We start from the raw sequence: 15,589 nt of genomic DNA on the forward strand, positions 1-15,589 counted from the left end.
TTTCCTGGGCATGATGGATTAGAACAAATGGCAGACTAGAACTCAGAGCAAATGATGCTTTTCTCCTTTTGTGAAACAGGCATACACTGCATTCCTCTGACTCCCTTTCTGTTCAGTATACTCACTGACCTTGGCCACTGGCATCTATCCCCTAACCCTGCATTTTGTTGTGAGAACACCAACGCCTGAAATAGGCTCCTTACTAATTAAATGGTATCAAGAAACCAAAGCACTTTGGGAAAGACAGAGGCTAAGATCAGCCACCTGCAAAGCCCCCAAAAAGCTGAAACACCAAGTTTCTTCTATGAAAGCACCTGTTTCTATTTCATTAGCCTCTTTTCAGGAGTTAAGAGCAGTGAGCACACACTATTATCTTTTGTAAGAGAGAAATGAGCCCTAGCTATGATTAACATTCACGAAGCATCAGGTCTGGGTCACAGGGTTAAACATACTAACTAAACAACTTCTTTCTTCTATCAGCATAATCTAAAGCAGCTAGGCGGCCTTCTATGAGATGCTGTACAAAGAACGCTCTCTGAGACCTGATTCTAGAACAAATTAAGCAGCCTGTTTGATCCTGCTACCACTGGAGACGAACAGAAAATTTAACTTCATGGGGTGAAATAAGAGACATGGTGTAACTGTAAATTAAAGAGTACCTTTCAGATGTTTTACTAACAGTATTATTGAGCTGAAAAGCTATTCTGTGGCATCTTAAAGATTTCCATGACACAGAGAGGTGTTCCAGTTAGATTCTTTGGAACTTGTGGAGTGAAGTTGCAACTTCCATTGGTATTACTATATTACTGTGTTCTTTTGCAGCATATTATCACTTCTAAACATAGAAGGGCACAAGCCGTCTCAGGATTCATGCATCAACACAGCAACTATGTACCTCTGCTGATTATTCAAGATCAACACAGAAGAAAGAAGTTACTCCACTCAATCCACAAAAATATGAAGTACTGAGATGTCACTGTATTGCTTAAAGAGTCACCACCTGATTACTGGCACCTTGTAAAGTAAAGCTAGTAAGCTGCGTTTGCACGGTAACTGCGCCTGCACGGTCAGCTGGGAAACAGGGCTCTGGCTTCCTGTAGTGATGAAGCCATAGTAATGAAGCTGTAGTAATAAAGCTATTTTTCTCAAAGAAATTACTTCTGTTTGATCTGAAATGGAGTCCCAGCACCTAGCAGTATCTTTAAAGTTCTGTCGCTAACTAGTGATGGAACAGAGCGTGGTTTCCAAGTGACAAATGATCCTGTTACTATCCTGCCGGATAAGCTATGACAAGCAAATYAGTATGCTTCTTGGGACAGATGTGTCAGAATAACTCAATTTAAAGTTCTACACACTTACGTGCATCTGTCATGGTGTCTTACAAAATATATGAAGGCAAGAAAGCAACATACATTTGGGATGGGTTAAGCATGTTTTGGCAAGAAGAGCATTTTCTTGGGCTTTTGTATTAGTATTAATCTCCCAGCTTCTCTTGACTGCCAGCATTAGTCCACACTGATTTAATACTTCATTTTGTGGCAGGTCTCCTGTTGGCAGAGTCTGGTTTGAGGCAAACATTGTTTAGCACAAGGGATCCTCTTCAGAAATATCCCGGACCTGGTAGAAAATGCTTTGCAATTTCCATGTAGGAATAAAATTACAGATGAATTTGGTTTGTATAGGTGGACAATGGATATTTATTTGGTTGTAGTCCCAGATGTAACCAAAATTATGGAAGAGCTTTCTTTCAGACTAAGAGCTTAGGTTGGTTGTGGAAGAGGAGCAAGGGGATTTTTAAAGTGATTGAGTGCATCTGTGGCATTCTTCAGTCTCTCCCCACTTCTGTCCACCTCTTGCTCTGCATCTCAGGTCTCAAAGTACTTGTAAATCTGGGCGACGTACTGCATCACACTCTGCCAGTCTGGCCGGTCTGTGTACATCATCTCACTGAGTTCCTGCACAGGACACATTGCCAAGACTTAGTCAAGCACCACCACTGTGAACATCACTGGGTCCTCTGAGTAGTTGTGGCTATTGAACACTACTTCTGCTTCAGTTCCAGAGCTCGTTAAAGCCACATACAATATCAAAATCCATGAGAAAGATGTATTGGCCTGGTGTAATTGTGAGACTCATGCCAAAGAACAAACTAGTTAAACAGCCACATGCATTTTACATCCTGTAAAGATCTCTTCCACCTGCAATCAAGAATTAATTCTCTATACCTTCATTTTATTTAAACTGCTGCTTCTTTGTATGTCTTTGGTTCTGCACGTAGCTCATGAACCCCTAAATACTTCTTCCTTTCATATTAATCTTACCTCTTCCTTGCTATCATATTTTAGATTTTAGCAAAGAGTTTTTAAACAGATAGTTTAACAAGAAAATTATCCTTCTGTTTTTTAAAAAACTAAAATAAAAGGAAGGAAAATAGTCTGACAGTCAGATATAGGGCTCTGCCCATAAAAACAGGAATCATCTTCTAAAATAGGTTTCCAATAAGAGCACACAATCCATATTCTCATTTCAGGATCAGATGACCTCCAGAGGTTCCTTGAAACTATATCATTCTATGATTCTACAAATGTTTCCTGCTGGGATGTTCTCCTGACACTTGGAACTTTCAGAGATGATGTTGCAGCTTTCCCTAACGCTATGTGAACATTTTCAATGCAATCTTACTGACCGGCTGCATGGCAACAAAGGATTTGGAATGGTGTATGCAGCAATTCTTGCCTTGCTAACAGTAGGTTACTCACCAGACTGGGTTTGATGCCTACACTTTCAGCAGCTTGAAATGCTAACAGCAGATTTCTCTTCTGTAAAAATAAAACAAGGTTCAAAAGCATTATCACCAAAGTATGATTACCRTTCCTGAATCCTACCGTGTGTCTGGATTAGTCAATAAGTCTAAATGAGCAGGTATATTTGAAAACTGAAAAACATCAGATTCAGTATCTTCACACAGAGAAGGCAGCTAGACCCAAGTCCCAGTTAAGAACAGCTAGGAATACTAAGAGCAATGAATCACCTGTCCAACCAGAACACATGGCTTTAGGCATGTTTTGTCAAAGTTTGCAAAGTCTTTTCAGAGTGGCTTCCTTAAAAAGCTGCAAAACCCAAAGAATTTTTTGTATGATTGTCTTAGGGCATTCCCCCCCGCCTTTTTTTGCATTAGTAAGGTATACTCACAAACAAGTTGCYTTTGAATAGCTCATCTGCTCTTGCCTAACCTACAATCCTGTTTTTGACAAATAGGTTGTTGTGAAACTGATTACAACTGGTCAAAAAGAAACACTAAGTTTCTGTCTTTATTGGGAGTGAAAGGTTTTTGAAGAGGTGTTAACTAATGTATAAGGCATTCCTGTAGATAACATAACTGTTATTGTAATGGATACTAGCTAGCTGAAGTAAATCCAGGCTCCTCCTCTTTGTGAGGGTCTTAATAACATATTTGGAATGTGCTGACATGGTTTGACTTTTTGATACACCGTTGTCCAAATAGTTCAATGAATGATTGGTCTGCCTAGATTCAGCGCTTCAATGAGTGCTGCCTAACTCAAAAGGAGTCTAGAAACGCAGGGCAGATCTGCAAATCATCTTGACATTAAACTTTTATTACCCATTGATTGTCACACACTAAAACTGAAACCCTGCTGAAAAACCTTGACTATCTATACATACAGCAAGCCAAATCCTCCAATATTTTTCTGCCTCAGTACTTGTCAAAAAGGGAAGGAAACCACCCCCAGAAAGCCGTGTTCTTAGGACATTAGGAGCAGCAGGAAATGTCTGATGTAGCCTTTCAAAAGGGATGCTGTCTTCATGTTTATATGCAGCACTCACTGGGCTCAGGCAACTTGTCACTAAGTCTTTATCCAGTAGTCCCTGCCTTTTCTCTCTAGGAGTTCACTGTCAGTTTCCCTCCGCTTTTCATTCAGTCAGCTTGTTTCCTAAGTTCTTAAATTACATTTGTCTCTTCCTGTTGCTCCCATCTATTTATTCTGTATGAATCAATACCAAAATCTTGCAACACTGTGTCTCCACCACATACGCAAAACCATCAAAATGGATAATGTTCCCTGTGAATTCTGCAAATTGCTTAGGAACAGGTATAACAAAACTTACTTTATCCTGGCTGTTAAGCTCCTGGTAAGGAATGTGTGCAGGCAAATACGTGTGCAGGAGAGCACAGAAGGCCAGTCCATCACTCCAGCTGCTGCTGAAGTTGGTGATGTCGATATTCTGTAAGACGAAACATGAACCGYTCCTGAATACTGTTACACCAGGCAAAATCTCCAAACAACAGCTTTTTATGCAGTCAAGGAGGGAAAACTCAAGAGTATTAAAGGGACATTCATTTACATTTTACATTTTCCCCTTCTTTTTCATAGCAAGTAGAAAGATATCAAGTAGAATGGCAGGTTTCAAAGGCCTGCATAATGGATTATTAAGGAGTTAAACTTTTTTCACACCAGACCCCATACAGAGAGACTCTCTCCTATGCTTTCTACAAGGTGAGAAACACCATGTGCAGCACATACTGCACCTGGAGTTTCCCTAAGCTGGCAGAAGAAAGGACTTTATCTGGTCTTGCTTAACTACAGAATGGCAGAAATATCATTTCTCCAGCACCTAGAAGAGAAGACACTGATATTTAAAAATGTTTTGTAATCAGTTTCACTCTGCCTTATATTCAGGATGTCTAACAGTGGGGATGGATTTGCAGGACAATGGGGCTGTGTAATCAGTGTCTTTGACCACTGTTACCCTTCTGATATTACACAGCAGATACCTGTTTTAATGAGAATGAATAATTAACAATTATAACTTGATTCAGCACCTTATCAAAAGTGATATCAAACTGATGAAATACTAACCTAGTCCTTAAACCCTAAATAAAGAATGTGCTTATTTGCATGTCAGAGGGAGGCTCAGACTTGGCAACACCAATGGCTGAATGGGCAGCTTTCCAAGCRCTGGGCAGATGTGCCTAATTTGCAGAGTCATTTGCATGAATGCATGTCTGCTTTCTCATATTCTTTACGGATGCGGCATCTTTCATCTGCACATCACAGAGCACTTTACAAAAGGCAGATAAAGAAGGGGAAGTCTGAGATACAGAATTTAATCACCTACCCTCATTCACAAAATTAGCTAGAAGTAGTTGAAAAGAGAACAGAGGTTTCCTGACGCTTATGCTCCTATTACTTCTCACTGACAAAGGTGACAATGTCTCTGGTAACAAGTACAATACAAGATCCTTACAGAACAGCAACAAATAGGAACCTTTAAGCTTTGTCTTCCCACATTTCCTAACACAACAGCAGTGCCGGGTTTGCTGGAGGAAGCAATATTTCAGTGGGCATGGATATRTTAAAGAGCACCCCATTGAAACCTTGGAACTGAGCTAGAAAAATCTCTGACTTATCTGTAGTAATACTTCCACCACTGCCACCTTCAACAGAACTGCAATAAAGACAGCAAAAAGGAGACATTTCCAGAGAAATGGTCTAACATAGTTGCGCTTTTAGATGGTCAAAAAATGTCTTCCTTCCCCTTCTTGTTACTGCTACAGTGGGATTCTTCCTTGCTAGTCACATAACCTAATACAAGGGTGCACCTGGGCACACAGAGAAAACACAGCTTTCCTACTCATGACAGCTGAACAATTTTTTAATCACATATTGGCTAGAGTGAAGTCCAGAGCATCATATGGCCAACATGCGGATTATAGTGACTGCAGAATCAAAAATTTATGTTTTTAAATCAGCCCATCTAAAAAAACCTCCTTTAAAATACAAACATTACTGTGCACTAAGGGTTCTTTATGGGGATTCTCTTTTTAGGCATAGTTGTAGTTAAACATACACTTGTGGCTCAGTTCTGATTCTGTGAACAAGGTGACCTTTCTGAGTCTCTTGTTTGCACTGACGTAGTCATATCAGCATGCTAAGGAATACTCATGGCCAAGTTTTGCTGCTGTAGTTCCAAATACCAGCTAAAAACAAAACAGTAAATTTACAAGATACTGGTTAGAAAAGTAAAAGCTCTAGATGTTCACTGCAGAGCACGGAAGGCTCCAGGATAATATGGTACTGCCTCGTCTCTCACACTATAGAAGGTGAGGGACTACCATCAAATCATTCTTGCCAAGCACACCTTCCAGTGAACTGAACTTCAGCTCAGACTCTCTGCCACTTTTTTTTTTTTTAACTTTTTTTTCAGTTTCCTTCAAGATTCCCCAAAATACAAAGCTTTTAGTACATCTTTCATACAAAAGCTAATACAGGCACACTAAAACCCAGACAGCAAATACTTTAGCATATGTTCTTCACTTATGATGCCTCAATTATTAGTTATCGAACCTGGACTTTGCTCAGTCATACAAGATTTCAGATTAGTAATAAATGTCTAACAAAATATGACTCAAGTTAAAGAAGTACAGAACTTTTCAGGTTAAAATACCTCTGGCTGCAATAAATCTACAAATCTAATGGGTTCAGAATGTAGGCCATCAGGAGTAGTCATTACTGCACTGCATCAGCCACCACATTGTATTATGTGCTATTAACATCATTCAATTGAGATAAAAGAAAAGAGACCTAGTGGTTGAATAACATCACAAAGAAAAAAGTATTTTGCTCTGAAAACTGTCTTGGTTTTTCCTAAGCCACAAAGTTGCACTAAGAAGGACAACCTTATATTATGGAATTGGCCGAAGCTGCATTACTCAGCTTTCTGGAAGTTTAAGACAAACAAGATACATACTATTTATCAATCCACAGTTATAGGGAAAGGATTAACTGCCAAATTACTGAAGTGTTTTTACTGAGGCCAATACATTTTCTCAGCAAATAGCCTACCATCAAATGCCAATATTTTCATTTTATACTTGCATGGTAGGAATAGAAAATAAATGGAGATTTTTTCCCCCCCTCTGCCAAAGGTCATGGAAGCAGGAACAACCAAAGCCTGAGTTAAGCAATAGGACTAAACAAAAAGGTAAGTCATGTTTGTGTGGGATCATTACATCTCATTCTCATGATGCTATTATAAGAAAGAGGCACGAAACACAAAACTGCTCCTTCCTACAGTATTTTATCAGTCCAGCATCAGTTTGATCAATTTTACTCAGCTTTGTACATTTAATTATACCTAAGACTCTTCTCCTCCTCCAATCTAAAAATACCAAGAGGTGCAAAGTGCTAAAGTCTGTAATAAAATCAGAACTATGGTCCAAAAATCCTCATGTCTCCAGCTGGATCCTCCAGCCAGTCATCTTTAGTAATTCTTGGATCCATGTCTCACAAATAAGCAAGAGTTCAAGGATGGGGTTCTACTGACAATGTTTAAACCACATATGAAAACTAATGCAAAGTAGTATGCCATAATGAACAGAGAAAACAAACACAAGTCTGAATTTTTGTCCTAAATGCAAACCCAAAATGAGTGTTTCAAGCTTCAACTCAACTGTTCTGTTAATAATAAAACAACAAACATTTAGACATACCTAAAACCACTCAGTTGCCATCTTCACACCCAATGACTATCAGTGAGTTGTGTTTTTTTCCTCTAAACAAATCCATTTCCATTTCATATGGAAATTCATGGTATAAACTCCTCTGTGGCATTTCATCTTAGATTCTGTGTTGACAACATTTTATTTTGGAATATAAGGACACAGTAAATGGAAAGTGATCTCCTGTGTTTTCCTACACAGCAACTTTATTTGCAATACCTATTACCCCCCACCAAGAGGAACTAACTCAAAATAGAGGCACTCTGATTTCTTGGAGATCACTGGCTCGACTGAAGCCAGAAAAAAAAAGGAAAACAATTTAGGGAACAAACACCTTGGAAACTATTCACTTCTCTTGATTATTTTGGCAGTGGAGCCTGTCCCAGTCTTTCTGCCACACCTCCCTATTCTTGGACACACAGTCCATGAATATGCGGGAGCTATTTGTGTCCGTGGAGGTTGTTAATGTACACCTCCAAACTGCTCGATGGAGAGTTTGGTGATTTCTCTTCAGTTCCCAGTGTGCTTACAGCACAATCTCCCCCCACCCAAGCTCTGAACAACAGCATGAAGCTTCTGAGGAGAGACCTAGAAGTTAAACAGTATAGGATAGCACGCTTTAGGCAGAAGATATTACCACCAGAGTGTATGCAGAATGAATGTAGGAATAAACAGGAAAATAGAATGGGGACTGCAGATCAAACTGAATTATAATGCTGGTTTGGCAGAGTAGAAAATTCGCAATCTTATGGTCACAAGATGTCTGGTAGTCACTAGTATCCCAATATCCAGCCTTAGTATGATGTCAGTGGTTTTACACTGCTAAAGGCTTCTGCGTCAGAATCAACCCCTGGCCCATGGGCCAAGGTGTCCTGAGTAGCTTGCGGCTCAGAGTTACTAGAGCTTTCTTTGGGGCAGACATATCACATCCATATTACACAGCACTTGACCTGGGTCTTCTGTGGTACTGCTATGACAATTATTTTGTGTGGTTTTATTTTTCAGTTGAAAATCTTGAAAGAACATGAAAGTCATGTTGCAAGCTAAAAGAGGGGTGTTTTTACAACATGATGACATGAGCATCTTCACATGTCCTGTGGAGTGGTAAAAAGGTGCATGGAAAGATTTGAGGGTGCAAGGCCTGCTGGGATAGTGGTAGAGGATGGTGTAGGGCAATGGGAAGCAAACCAGGCATGGGGGTGTCCATACCACTTATAGGGATGATCTCCAGACCAAACTGTTTCCAGAGCAGTGCCCTGGTTCCTTGTCAAGGAAACTAGTTCTTCATTTCAGAAGAGAGCTAATGAGTGAACTACTACTACACATGCACTGGGTATGAYCAGAGACTGGAATCTGGGAGAAAAAACAGGGAGCCGAGTTATTTGAAAATACGGAGGTACTCAGTATGTTTCGCATCTATGAATATTAAAGTACCTAACATTAAGCAAAGTAAAAAAAAAAAAATCCAGGCAATGTTATTTAGAGAGCAAATGTATTATCTCTGATATCAGTGGCAGGCCAAGTCTAAATGACACTGAACACCTGCAAGTCATTAACCTTAGCCCCCCACCCCAGGAACAAGACCTTTGCTTGTGGATAACTGAGCGCTATGAGAGCCATGGTAAAGACACACAAGGAAATCTGTGTGATCTGCTCTCACTAAAAACAACTCCTTGTTTATYTGAAGAAAAAACAACCACCCCATTGGATTTCACTAGAGATCTTTGACTCCAGGTCTTCAGTAAAAAACAACAATGACATCATATGCTTTTCACTACAGCCTGAGTATGTTAATATACTGCCATGACATATTCCTGCTAAGCAGATGGTAGATTGTGCTCACAGCAATGGCTCTCTGAGTCATAATTCTCTCTATAAGACCCAGAAATATAAATTATAGACATGAATCAGCTTGAAGCTAGACTAGAAGTCTGTAGAAGAAAGTCTGCAATAAATATGACCTTAGCATCATTCTCCCCCCCCCACAACACTCAACATGTCCTACTGTCATTCAGAAGCCATTGATATGGAAGGACATAATGCGAACATGGCAGAGTGGCTAAGCATCAAGGTTCATCCCAGGCAGAATATAAACATATACACTGAAGGCAAAACTAGTTAAAATAAATATACTGAATGAACCAAAGGGAATTGTTTTGCTTTAAATAGCAGTTTCCTCTTAACTGGCTCAGCTTTCTGCAACTCTTCCTTCTTATCACTAACTAGAGGCCCACATGTCCTTCACAGACCAAAAGTCTTACAGCTCAGTGTTTTCAAGTGGTTATATTTAGAAACAGATGTCTGGAAAGGAACCTCCCTTTCATGAACCGCATCTCTGCAAATCTGAACTGTGACCTTTCTAATGCAAAATCTGATCAAGGTACCTTGAAAGGCCACTCCCAAGGATTATCTCCACCCATCCAGCTTTAACAATAGCTGCATGAAACTGCAAATCTAATTTGGATTTAGCACATTCTAATTGGTGGGGGACACGTTAGTGGGCTTCAGCCAAAGAGGTTCTATCAAGGGAAGCATATAAGCTCTGAACTCTGGTTAGGCAAATTCTAAACTCTTCTTGAGAAGCAATAAAAGCGAAGAAGCTACGACTCCTTATAGCACGATCTAACCTTCTGAGCAAATAAAGCACTCCAGTGTGTCTAAAATGTTCCAAAGACGTGAAATGTCTGGGCAATCTACTGGAAATATGGGTGAATTAGAAGTGTGGTCAGGTCCAGTTAACACAGATGAAAGGCATGAATGTTTAAAATTAAAGGCTGCCTGGATTCCTCTGTAATTACAGGGTGCACCCAGATGACTTGGACAATTGCACACAGCTATTTTCAATGGGTAGCTGCAAGTCCAAAATGATTTGCATATCATATTTATCACAATCTACTACCAGGAACCTTTCTGAATTCTATTACAAATTTTTTTCTCTTAAATGGRATACATGATAAACTCATGCCTTTTGATTAAAAAAAAATCCAGAATAACTTGTGGAACAGCAGTACTGTTTATTGTATAGAGATTAACTGGTTAGCCAAGATTGGGAAGGAAGCCAAATGACCTTCTACCCTCCAGCCTGTATTAATATCCCTAGTTCAAATGGTTCAGGCAGCTGCAGTCTCCATAAGGATTGTTTTAACCTTTCTTCAAAACTTTATGTTTCTATCCCCATCATCCATATTTCTAATGCCTCTGCCAGGCATGTCAGTAAGTCACGCATATTATTGCTGATTATATGTGTATGAAACAACATAACTCACATAACATAACATGCTATGTGAAAATACTGTTAAATCATGTAATTATAGCACAGTGAAATGATAAATAACTCTGCCAGCTCTTTAAAAGGTTATTCCATTTACTGCATTCCTGTTTATAAAGAAACTCCATTTCCCATCACATTCCTAGATTCTGTTTGCCACTTGTTCCACTGCTGCCACAGATGTTGCCTCAGGTTTACCATTTATCATTTACTTCAGTGAGTGTAAATTAATGAGCCTTTTTAGCATAGACAACATATTTGAAAGTGAGCTTATACTATATTCTTTGGCAAAAGCACCCAACCCTCATAAATCAGTTGGCTACAGTAGTCACAAGGAGCAGGGATGTTTAAAARGGAAGAAGTTTAATAGGTTTGTTGTCATGCACTCGCCAAGCTGCTCTTCAGCTCCTAACTATTTTAGTCTCTTCAAAGCCACAGTTCTTAGAAGATACCAAAAAGCTAGGCACAACCATTTTTCTTCATTACCTTTCCTAGTCAGGTCAGGCAGAAGAATAGGTATCACGATGCTCTCTCAAGTTCTTCACTCAAAACAAGCTCAGCTGACAGGAGTTGCCTTTGAGACATCATTCAGAGTAAATTGTAAAGCCATTATAACGTGATCCGCACACTACTCAAGCTCAGCTCTTCTCTCATGAGGTATGAGGAGGCCCATGACCTCTGCAAGGCAGCTTAATTCTGGCATTTCAATTACAAAAGTGATGTGGTGCTGCTATAACTAAGGTTGTCATAAGAATAAAAAATGAAAGTGGTACCAAATGGGAGTTATTTATGGTACTATGTGATAAAGTAAATGTGTGACGTCCCATCTTCTTTACTTGCAAGGTGAAAAAACAGTTACTACTGACATTTAAATCATCATTGTCACATCTGAGTATCCTCCTTAATGAGCCAAACGGCATCTGATCATGTCCATCAGGTCTATTACACTGTGTGGACTGACAAACATTTGAATCCTGTTCACACTATGCTGGGTTCACCATTTTTGGGTTTTCTTTGCATTGTAACATATAAAGACCATCTTTCTAAAATGAAAACAAGTACTGGTGAACAAAGAAGAAGCCTCAGAGAAACTGCTACCACAGTGCACATAACAAATACTGAATTTTTTGAACCTTTTGTGGCAAATGCATGTGTTGTTTTGAATGCAAATTACCCTATGAAAACATTCTCATCGCTAAGTCACTTACCTCAAAGGTTTCACTAAAAGTTAATTTAATTAAATAACAGGTTTTTGTATATATTCCTCATTTAGGGTTTTAATCTATCACTTTGCAACCCAGCTTTTGCTTGAAGTAGAGAAAGAATGGTTAATGATGAGTTCACAGAGAGCTAGCTCTTTCTTATATAAACATATAGAACCAAAGGTATAAGTAGAAGCAATTTGATTGACAGCTCTGTACCATTTCAGAGATGAGGTAATAGTGACAAGAGATATACATCAAGTGTGAGTGGTAGTTCTGTAATTTACACCACTGTCATGTTCAGTGAGTGAGCAAAACAAATGTTAGTTATGTGCAGAGATGCAGAGGTGTATTACGCAGCAAGACCAAGAACTAGCAGGAGTATAAGATCTGGCAGTTCTCCCATTGTAATAAACCCATATGATTTTGATGAGTTCTTATTTTTGCTACCTTTCTTTTTTCCACTCTTTATTATAAATTATACTTGTTTTGCTCACCTGCTGAAAGCCACCTCACCGCTTGCTACACAACTAACACTTCTAATCAGTTTTCTCACCAACTCACTTGTATAAATGACACCACTGCTGAATGCCACAGAGAAGAAACAGACTGGGCTGTGTTCCTTCATTCCCATGGCTGCAAGAGCGAAGATGCAGCAGCACAGCTCTGAGCACCACACAGACACGCTGGGGAAAGCGGGAGGGAGGGAGGGAGGGGGAGGAACCAGCTCCCCTCTGTGTCCAAGCCAGTAGCACAGCTACTTCCTGCCCGGAGCCCTGGTGCAGAATTGCTAATGACCACTCTGACTGCTCCCACAGTTATTTCTAATTATCTGTATTGATAGTGCAGAGATTAGCTGTGTCCTAGAATTCCTGGGCAGAGGGGTAAGCTGCAGACTCCTGCCAGCTCTMAGTAAAGGATGGAGACAAGGTGGGGAGAGGTCTCAACAGCAAAGGATATTCGTGGAGCAGGTAGCAGGGCTCTGCTCTCTCCCAGTTAAATTCATGGTTTGGAGCTGTTCCAGCTGGTGACCAATAAGTTCAGTGTTTTCACTGATTGTCATTGCATCCAGGCAACATGAGCAAGGAGTCTTGGACTTTGGGATGGATAGAATGTAAATGCTATTTTTAAAATTACCCAGCAGGACAGAAAGTTACGCATGAGAGAGCTGCATGGGCACTTATATTATCCCTCAAATCAAAAGATTTGTATTTGTTTACAGGATAAAGCCCTTCTGTGAAAAAAGGTAGAACTTGGCTCAAGTTATTTGGCTACACTGGAGAAGCATGTTTATGCATTGGCATCACTGTGAAGGGGGCTCGCACATTGGTAATTAACCTGATTACTCCCAACATGCCATGATTTGGCTTCTGTATTTATTTTCCAAAGCCAACCCTGGATCCAGCTGGGACTTACAGAGAAACTGCATGTACAGATTCATATAAGTGTTTTTACTTAGAAAAATAAAAAAATTTATTCTGGAAAAGAACTGAGAATATCTTGAAATTTTAAGCCCATATTCTCAGTAATTAAAACCCAACAAGTTTGCCCTTCTATCAGAATGTCTTAAAGCACCTTACAAATACTACTGAACTTCATCATCACTCAATGAAATGATGTTATTYACTTTAACAGCTAGGGAAATCAGGGCAATGATATTTTGCAAGATTGCCAAGGCCACAGAGCTGGTCCAGAGCAGACTTGGGAGCAAAATTCCTGACCCCTTTATTGTCAATTTTTATTTAAACACAAAGTAATCCCTCTTGTCTCAATAGCTATCACTAACACTCCCTTAAATTTTTGCATAGATGGGAAAACTTTCTCTGAAATCAGCATCCTCTTCACAGAACTAAAATTTCTTGTGAAAAAGAAATACAAAGAGAGCCAGACATGTCACCCAGTTCTCAGAAATGCACAGAATACACAAATAACTTCCTGGGAAAAAAGTAGTGTATACATATCCCCCTTCTAACTGTCATAATGCTACAACAAATGTGGATGCAGTGACATTAGTAAGCACACACACCTTCTTACCAGAATAGATGTGCTAGCACGTAGTACTTTACAGTAACTCCATGAGAGAAGAACTATGTTGCATTAACAGTCTTGGTAAACATTAAGACAGGGAGTTTTTTCCTCCTTACTCCACAGGCTCTGGCCAACAACCTCTAATCTCACGTATGCAGGCTCGCGTGGCAGAAGGGAGACCTCTCACTCCTCCACAGAAGAGAGTGACTCTGCTATGAACTCTGCATAAGAATGAATGGATGGCTGCCATTTAACTCTGGAGGGGTTTTGTTCAGTGTTTTTCTTCACCCACATCACATAAACTGGAAGTTATTTGTTTTGCTGCTGATTCTTAGCACACAAGATCACAGTACTGTGGGAATCCAGCCTTTCCAAGCTGCATATAAACTGTGTGCAACAGCAGATGGATTCACCTCCTGTCTTTGCTGCTTGAAAGGCCATACTTGAAAAGGTGTCCAGAAAACTTGTACATCCACTCCTCTGTGTTACTGCTGAATTATGGAATGTCACTGTTTAACTACTTCTCATGATTAGTTATACAGTAAGGTAGAAACCTGGTTAATGTTGCTTTAAGATAAAGAGGTTGATACAACTTTGGAGTGTATTGAAACAGTTTTTGCTTCTTGATGACACAAACACAAAAAAAGTATTGTAGAAAAGGATAAGAGAATTGCTACCATACCCAAATGCACATCTTGTGATTAAGAAACAAATGGATTCTTTTCTTCTTTCTTTAGGACAGCGCACAGCTCTGTTGGGTTGCTCAAGGCTTTACAACTAAGCTCCATTATGTTAGTGTCAAAGGAAGTGTTTAATTGGATTATAAGCCAAGTCCTAGATATTATATTCTGCCCAGGTTCAGAGATTGAGAAGGCTGATTCTGTTTTCTTGTCCCATTAAGCTCCTTGATTCCTTACTAAGACTGCCAGCCTGAGGACCAACCCTGAAGACAGTGGTACTGTTTGCACTAGAGTCCCTGTCTGCTCTCTATGGTCCAAGATGGTGCGTAACTGAAGTGAGGCAAAGTGTTGAGTCTAGATTCAAAAAAGACTGAGATAGTAGTTGTTTAAGTAGAAAAGCTACTGTTAGCTACCCACAGTAAGGACATACAAAGAGATGACTGACTTGCTTCTAAATATAGCTCTTAGTTTCCAGAGTAAGGAAGAAATCTTCTAACATGGACACATTAATGTACAACCAGTCAGGAAGCCATTTTCATATCTCCTATAAATTGCCATCTCTGAATACAACTACTTGGTCCACCAGCAGCCAAAAAACAGGCATCCTGGCTGGCTGGCCTAGCAGCAGAGGCAGCTGACCTCTCTAATGAGGAGCATGGGCTCTATGACCACCTGACCAAAGGGAACATGTTACCTCCTCACCAGTCTGTCTGGATTTGTACATCTTGGGCATTTGTATATCATTACGTACAAATTTTTATGTACAGATTTGGGGATTTGTACATCTTTATGTGTGCTGGATCTCATCCGGCCAGCAAACCAGTCAAAAAAATACGTGGAATATGGGAGGAAGCAGGGGAATAGAGCTTGAGAACAGAGAGGATAYGGA

The 15,589-nt window shown here is 39.8% G+C and overlaps 1 protein-coding gene across 1 annotated transcript in view; it reads right to left on the reverse strand.

The window, feature by feature from the left end:
- Positions 1-1,705: 1,705 nt before the first annotated feature.
- The window catches only part of SPECC1 (sperm antigen with calponin homology and coiled-coil domains 1), an 84,631-nt gene continuing 70,747 nt past the window's right edge, over positions 1,706-15,589 (reverse strand). The window contains exons 14-16 of the mRNA XM_026055342.1: positions 4,129-4,245; positions 2,760-2,819; positions 1,706-1,955 (exon numbers count right to left, since the gene is read on the reverse strand). Of these exons, the coding sequence (XP_025911127.1) occupies positions 1,866-1,955; positions 2,760-2,819; positions 4,129-4,245 (267 nt within the window). The 3' untranslated portion in view covers positions 1,706-1,865. The remainder of the gene's footprint in view (positions 1,956-2,759; positions 2,820-4,128; positions 4,246-15,589) is intronic.

The sequence above is a fragment of the Apteryx rowi genome, unplaced genomic scaffold (genome assembly GCF_003343035.1).
Source record: "Apteryx rowi isolate R43461 unplaced genomic scaffold, aptRow1 scaffold_99, whole genome shotgun sequence".
In the NCBI taxonomy this organism is placed as follows: Eukaryota; Metazoa; Chordata; class Aves; order Apterygiformes; family Apterygidae; genus Apteryx; species Apteryx rowi.